This window comes from Pholcus phalangioides, unplaced genomic scaffold (genome assembly GCF_987345545.1).
Source record: "Pholcus phalangioides strain wild (caught in Gottingen) unplaced genomic scaffold, Ppha-v1.0 ptg000013l_1, whole genome shotgun sequence".
Classification (NCBI taxonomy): domain Eukaryota; kingdom Metazoa; phylum Arthropoda; class Arachnida; order Araneae; family Pholcidae; genus Pholcus; species Pholcus phalangioides.
In genome coordinates this window covers 18,682,236-18,690,756 of record NW_028301606.1, presented here as the reverse complement: position 1 = coordinate 18,690,756, position 8,521 = coordinate 18,682,236, and the positions used below count along the sequence as shown (strand labels likewise).

The following is an 8,521-nucleotide window of genomic DNA, read 5'->3' as shown; positions in this document are numbered from 1 at the left end:
GGAAGTTTTTTGCCCACGAAAAGTGAAAAAAATTTTGTACACGAAACTGTTCGAAAAAATAGAGTTCAGTTCAAAACCAACGTCAATGTTTCGCCGATATATTTTATTATACTCAAACATTTGCTTTCGTTGATTGAAGAAGATAGCTTCCAGCTTTAACCTGGAATAAATGTAAGTTTTTGAAATATACTTTTGCAAAATCATTTATTTATTTTTCAATCTCTTCCCAGAGCACCAATAAATATTTGCCGGAGTACAGTTAACCGGTAATATCCCGAGTATAGTATACTGCTTGTGACCAGTCATTGTTTATGACGGAGTGTATTGCTTTCAAGATATTATTAGTCTATTATTATTGAAAGACGTTCCATTATTGCTTAAGTTAATTATTATTGTAATAAACTATTGCGATATCAAACAATCTACCATTGCTTACAAGAAATCAAATTATTGTTTATTACACAACACATGATTAGTTAAATAATTAAACACATGATTAGTTAAATAATTAAACACATGATTAGTTAAATAATTAAACACATGATTAGTTAAATAATTAAACACATGATTAGTTAAATAATTAAACACATGATTGAAGAACAATTAAATGCTTTACATTACACCATTACATGTTGATTTGTGTACGATTTTAATTGTTGCCTCATTCAACAATTTACCATTGTTTAGAACATCATTGTTTGTGGCACAACCTACCATTGTTTATAACGGAGCACATTATCAATATAAAATTTTAACAATAATGTTCTAGGCAGGGCAAAAAAGTAGGCACTAGAAGGTCTCACCTTGGGGTAAAATGTCTGCTTTTTCAACAAATATATTTTGTTTAAATTTGAATTCTTAAATTAGTAGGGCCATGCAAAAAACGGGTCCAGCTCGAATAGTCATTAAAGTTTGTAGAACTTTTGTTTTTGACGTGACTCAGTTACCCGAATGTCAGTTTTGAGAAAATCAACGTTAAAGTTTTGTGTATTTTCATAAATGCCTTATCAAGTATTTTTGGCATTAAAATTGCCCCGCTCCATATGAAAGTCCTTATTTCTTCATCTTATTTCTTTAGTGCTTTTATGGTCATTATTTGCCAAACGTTTGCACTTGTAGTACCAGCTTCATTGGTTTAAGGCATACTTCACCATTCAGCTGCTCTTTTCAATGCCAATGTTTTTTTTTACATTCGAATGCTAAGATTTCGCCATCTCGAACTTATGGAACGACTCGTTTTACTAGACAGATAGTGAATGAGTAAGTTAAAGTTTCACTTGAATAGTAATAATTAGAACACTTGTTTAGTAAATAAAATAAATTGGCTCCGAAAGGGACCGTTTTTTGAGTGTGAAAAGAAAGAAACATCGAAAACGGCAACGAAAAGACACGAATTGACAAATCCAGCAAATGTAAAGAAAATGTAAACAAACAAGGAAAGCCGGTTACAGTTTGAGAAACAGTCAAACGATTACTAAATGAAAGCATAATTTTATAAAGATTTTAAATTAATTTTTCCAGATTTTCGCAAACATATCCGAACACTAATTGAGGAAAAACTACAAGGATTTGGAGAAAGAATGACTGTGTTCAGGTTCATTTAAACGAAGTCCCTTTAAGTCGAGCCTGCTGATGTAAACAAAGAATTTCACGGACACAAAAAATTGACGATTATATAAAAAAAACTACTATACGGATTTCGATACGGTTTGAATTGTCAGAGTCTTTGAAAATTTAACTATTTTTATAAGATTAAAAGTAAAAATCGATTTCTTGATTATTTCAACGTCATGTGTCCCCTTAAGCGCTGCTTTGATTCTCATAAATGCAGATCGACAACTGTGTGGCGAGCAAACACCTTCTATAGCAGAAAGTCTCCGCGCGAAGCTTTGACGTCATTGAAGTCGTCCATTTCACCTGTAGCCATTGGATATAACAGGTCGACGTTTTGCGAAATCTTTACTTTTTCTTGTAGTACATCCGATGACTAGAACTTTATTCCTACAATCAGCACTCAGGGCTGGGCATGGGGAAAACCTCTGATACTGGTCTGGTAGGTGAAATGAAAGACTTCAATGACATCATGATCTTCGCGCGGAGACTTTCTTCTATAGACGGTGTTGGTAGGTGGTTCCGTTCATAATCCTGACAGAGTCGAATTGAAAAAATTAATTTCCCCCTATAAGCAGCACTTCACGCTTTTTGACGGGATTTCATTTCTTGCGGTGACGGTGTTGGGGTGCCAATAAGAACAACAAATTGCGAACAGACAAATAGAATGTATTTGATTCAATTTATTATTCTTATCAACGCTCCACGTCGCGAGAAATTCAAATCTCTACAGAAAACACGAAGTGCGGCTTATACGGCGAAATTAAGTTTTTACATTCGACCAACTTCTTAATAAATTGACATATTCATTAAGTTGCGTTCCTAGATAAAGATGTAATGCATCAAAATACTTAGCTTCTTCCGCAAATTACTCCATCCAATACAATCACCCATACAGTGGCGTCGGAGTCGGGGGTGCTCAAGCACCCATAGTGATTTGTGGCATGAATCCCAACACCCCCACAATTGATTCAGAAATTAAAATTTCCGATATAAAACTAAAGACGAGCACCCACAGTTTAGAAACACTTCCGACGCCCCTGCATCCACATAAGTTTCATGTTTTTTAAAACCGAAGCGATTACAGAGGTTGCAAATGATAAATTTCCTATAGCAAATGGTAAAAAAATTTCTTCATCCATAACTACTACCAGCAACAGCACAAGACTAACGAAAACTGACAAACGGACGAAAACTTTTGCAAAAACAATTTCATACAAATCTTTTATGTAGCGTAATGTGGTCCATTTCCTTTATAAAATAAATTTTATAAAAAAAATTGAATACAAAATTTATAAAAGAGCTTTGCCAAGTTTTATAAAAGAAAATTTATCAAACTTTTATAGTGTAACGCCGACCTTATGCGCTAACCACTATACTAATTGCGGTTATAAAACACCTGTAAAATCAAGCATATCTATCATTAAACGTCGCCAAGTATGTTGGCGTCAACCAACAATCGTGTCAAATAACCAAGATCATATCCTGCAAGCAAGCTCTAGTGAAGATGAGAGGAAAAAACCTTCTCCACTCCCTATTTACTGACGTCATAAAATGCTGCTTTTTTATTGGTTGCTGGTTTTGGGTCTACCGCAGGCTGTAGACGCACGTTTTTCTTCTGGATGTTTAGCGGTGTGCCTTCACATTTCTCGGTTGGCAACAGGACATTGCCAAAGTTGTAAATTTTGAATGGTTCTCAACAAATAGCGGTATCCATAATTTTCGTAACAATGTTTTGATGTTTCCGAAGCGCTGTGTGAAGATGAATTACAATTATGAAAGAAAGTGCTCTTCGAAAAACGAATTTTCTCAAATACACAGTTATAAACTCATTTCATCAAACACAACCAGCACACACTAAGCACAGCTATGCTTAAAATCGTTTGATAGTACTTCTGAAAGAGGCATGCACCAACCCCCTGCTTACGTCAAGGAATATCGCATCATCATTTGAATCTTTAGCCATTCCAGAATGTTTACGAGTAGTGAGTGTGGTAGTAAGTAAATAGGAAAGGTAGCTATTTAAATGGTGCTCTTGAAGAAAAAGAACAGAGTTTTCTAAATCCTTTTCGCAAATTTTTATTAACATCACAGAGACTGCGATCGAATTTGACAACTTGGGGATAAAGGATAAAAAAAAACTATGCGTTCTTGTATCTTTAACCTTTTTAGACCCGAATATTGAATTTTGGAATTTTATAGATGTTTGCATTTTTGATACACAAAAAATACATTAAACACATACTGTATATGTCAACAAATCATTATTTTTGTTTCAAATTTTCGATTTTTTAATATATTTTTGTAAGTTTTACTATTTGTGAAGAAATGATTCACGTGCAATTTTTTTATTCAAGATCATGTACATTCATCTTCCCATACATGAATTTTTCGAAAACTTAATTGCTAAAATTTTATGTAATAAATCACATTTTTCTGGAAGCACTTTCTCCTGTAAGCCATTTAAAAACCCCCGGAAGTTCAACTCTAAGTGCCGCCTCTGATGAAAGCCACCTAAGTTTATATTTGTCATATTTTTCTCACTCAAAACGTGAGTAATCCTTAAAGTCAGGGCATAACTCTCAGAGAGGTTAAAGAAAGAAAAATAGAGTTTGAGAAAATGTGCAACCACCACATTTGTGCATGCAGGTTTTGAAAGGGTTAAAAAGGAGCGTGTACCCAAGATCTACATTGTCAGGGTGCAAGGAATGTCTTTCAGAGAAATTCTAAGTACCAACCAACTTAGGGGCTCCATACATTCTCCTAAGTTGGTCTTACCAACCTAAAACCTTTGAATTGACAGAAATTGATTATAATGGCATTAAAAAGGCCTTTTCTTTCCATATATAATCTACAATTTTATAATAATAATCTTTAATTTTATGTATAATAATATTATTTTTCAGTTATCTTTGTGTGTGTGTGTATATATATATATATATATATATATATATATATATATATATTTTTTTTTTTTTTTCTCAATCAAGCTAAACACTTTTATTTACATAAATATTAAAGACATTTTAAAATTTTTGGTCTGCACGGAGAAGGCATGAGAGGAAACTTATGCCACCAAATTCATCTTTCTACGCCTCTGGCCTTAAAATTAGCTAAACGTAAGGTGCCTGTAAAATACAGCAAGTTAATCGTTCTCTACCTTTGAACAGAAAACAGATTAGTCGCCTAAAGTGAACTCCAGTCGTTCAAAAAATGAGAACAGAGAGAAGCGATTTTTTTTTATTTGCTCTAGCAACATCACAATTGCGTTCAAATATAACGGTTTAGTCAGCCTTCGATTCGTGGAGCTCTAGATGAATGAAATTAGCAAATCGCTCGTGATAGCAAGAATTACGTTATTATACATCATAATACAGGGTGGGCAAAAAGTCCGTATAAACTTTAAAAATTCATAAAAACCGGAAAAATTACCTTAATAAAAAATTGTTTGGAGGGTTAGCATCGCTAGGTCATGGGAATTTTTTTTTTGAGACAGGAGAAAAAGTAGCTCAAAAAACAGCCGATAGGCGGCGCTGCCGTACACAAGTCAAAGAAAAGATACGAAAATAACAATCAGTATGCTCCAAATCGTTTACTACAGCAGTATGTGCTCCACATGGCCATCACCACAGGGATAACATATTGCAGGCATGTCACAAATCCAGGAACGGCAGAGTGCAGCAGGTCCCCGTACACGGTTTACAACGGTGAACTGGTTGTGGATTAGGAGTGCAAAACCTTATAACCGTCTCATTTGCATATTTCCACCGAAGTCGCTCGTGCCAGCACCACCTATCGATTGGTTTTTAATTTTTTTTTTTCCTTGTCTTAAAAAAGTTCCCTTGTATTAGCGATGCCAACCCTGCAAACCGTTTTTTATTTCGGTTATTTTTCCGGTTTTTATTCATTTTCAAAATTGCATAGAACATTCTTTACATCAGAAAAGAACGTATTTCATACTCACAGGGCTGAGGAGATTAAAAAAAAACACAAAATTGCTATATTACTCTCGGTTTTTAAGCTAACTACGGTTAATTTCCGAAAGCAACAGATTTATGCTGCTGAGATATCCAAATTTTAAACAGTAGTGGTTCCCATGATGGACTGTTGTCGACAGTCACGTGGTTCATTATTTAGAGTGAAATTATTTCAAAAGAAAAAGATATCCACAATATGTTCATAGAGCGAAAACCGTCATTTCATGACGTATTCAGAGTGATTGGTAGAGGAAAAACAATGGATGTTTCAAAAATCTTCAGTGAATTGACGTTCTCGTTGACGCTGATGATTTGTGGCTTCTCAATGGTTTCATCTCAACTGGAGGAATTCTTATTTCAGTACCAAATTATGGATTTGCGCATATCTTTTGATGAGTATGAAGAAGGACCAGCACCATTGCATACGCCGGACAACATAAAAATAGGTTTCGATTATTTTGGACACAACGTTGAGGTATCGGCTGATAAACTTCCGGATTCAATGATGAAGAGGACCACAGTTGAAATACACGGGAATGGTACAACATACAACGGGCCTTTTAGAGGAAAATTTTATGAATGTGAAAACGACAAATACTCTGTTTCTGGATATATTACGGACAGCGGCAGTTTCGAGGGGATAATCAATATTAAGAATGTCACATATAATTTGGTACCAGCTTCCACGTATTTCAACGACATGCGGTCAAAGACGATTGTTTATAGGGATCGTGATATCAAACCTACGGGGTGTCCAAATAGTTCGAGTTACCGACATTTTATGACCGAAAACAAATACACGTCAAGTGATTATGAATTGAAAAGCATCAACGTTTCAAACTCTAGCCCTAAAAATACCGAAGACATCATGAGAATATTTCAAGATTTAAAGAGGGCAAGAAGGCAAGTCTCTGGTTCTCGTAATATTCTGGTGTGTAGAGTTGAGATGATCGGCGATGCAGGATTTTACGAACAGAAGAAGGAAAATGCTCTCCAATACATGTATCTGATGTTGCATGAAGTCGACAAAGCATTTCGCAGTACGGATTTCGGAAATGACACTGTCCGAATATTACCTTGGAAACTCAAGATTTATGAGAGCAAGAACGAAGCAGGCTATCCGTTTAGTACACGTCTCAGTGACCTGGATACATATTTAGAGAACTTTAGAGCTATCTATCGTAATACTCATCATGCATACAACTCTTGTTTAACATATGCAGTGACTGGATACACGTCAGAAGATGCTCAGGGAATGGCAATTCGTGGAGGAATTTGCTCGTCAAGTGGAGAAAAATTTGAAATCATAAGAACTAATCCGGATGTAATTTTGAAGTACATTTTCATCCATGAATTTGGTCATTCCTTTGGATCACCTCACGATACAGAAGAAAATGCTACTTGCAAGCCATATGGAAAATACGATTATGTGATGGGAGGTGCATTTGGGGAAAATCAATATCGCTTCTCACCATGCAGTCTCGATAAAATACGCCCTAAGCTCAAAGAGGATTATATAAGAGAATGCATGAAACCCTTATCTCCAGAATGCGGAAATGGAATGAGAGAGGGCGACGAAGAATGTGACTGCGGTCCCGATGAAAATGTATGTGAGGAATTAGACAGGTGCTGTACGCCGAAAGGTGGCAACAAGGATGGAGATAAAGAATGCACCTACCGTCGTAGTAAAGATTATACTTGCAGCGACAAGTCTGATCTGTGCTGCACGAATTGCACAATATCAGCCCCAGGAAAAAACTGCTCAAGAGAAAATTTTGGATGTATTGTAGGAAGATGCGACGGAGTTTTGAAAAACTGCTGGAACAAAACCCACGAGAAAGATGGAACAAATTGTTCAGATAGTGGTGGAGGCATCCATACCTGCTCTTCAGGTTTCTGCAACAGCAGCTATTGCAGAGATCACGGACTCGGTTCATGCATATGTAAAGACAAATTTCAATGCCGAGTTTGTTGTTTGAAAGATGGCAAATGCATATCAAGTCATATATTAGGATTTGCTCATTACGATGTCACACCAAAATTACCTTATGGCACAATATGTGGCTATAAACGCCAGGGTAATGGTTATGGGGGTTGTACTTCACCTACGGGTGAATATCCAAGTGAAGCTGTAGTTTGGCCGTATATTCTTGTTGCGCTGATACTGATAGTAACCACTGTATCTGGTGCTGCATACTATTATTACATTATAAAAAAGAAAAAACATTTGTCACAAATATGGCCCTGCAAAATCATGCAAAAATCTTCTGTTCGTCGAACATTGCATAGCACAGGAAGACACCACACAGATCATTCTCATCCGAAACATAATATTTGATCACATCGTCAACGACGCAACTAACATTATTTCGATCGAAATTTGAAAAAAAATTGAAAATGATAAAGATAACAATTTTCAGAGAACAGATAGGTATAACGAAACCGTGGAAAATAGTGCTCAAACATTGTGAGAACACAGACACTTATCTAATTTTTGGGATATTTTCAAGTAACTGCAATTTGCAATCATTTTTACTTTAGTTTTGTTTGTCTCTTTTGTTTCCTCCAGGCTTTTTGAATAAAATACAATTTTTCGAAACATTGATGAGAGATTGTGCACTCATATAATTACAAAAAATGTTGGATGGATAGTTAGAACCGCTCACAACACCGGACATAAGCAAAGCAACTCCAGTTACCTAAAATGAAGAAGGGTTGCGTCGGAGAAAAGTTAGCAAATATTCATAACAGTGTCTTACTACCCGAGCTACTAGCCTTTTTTTTTGTGTCATAATGGTAGATTTTTCTTGAACTGATCATCACACACACACACACATATTTGATGGACAACCGTTGTCATGTGTGGCATGTCGCTAATCCAATCAGTACAAAATGAACAACTCGGAAAAAATTCGAAAAGCCAAGAAAAAAAT

General features: G+C 35.7%; 1 protein-coding gene across 1 annotated transcript; it reads left to right on the top strand.

Moving 5' to 3' along the window:
- The first annotated feature begins 5,847 nt into the window (after positions 1-5,847).
- LOC149078713 (disintegrin and metalloproteinase domain-containing protein 10 homolog) lies at positions 5,848-7,926 on the top strand. The gene has a single exon (XM_089240438.1). The coding sequence runs from the start codon at positions 5,848-5,850 to the stop codon at positions 7,924-7,926; it is 2,079 nt and encodes a 692-aa protein (XP_089096564.1).
- The last annotated feature ends 595 nt before the right edge of the window (positions 7,927-8,521 follow it).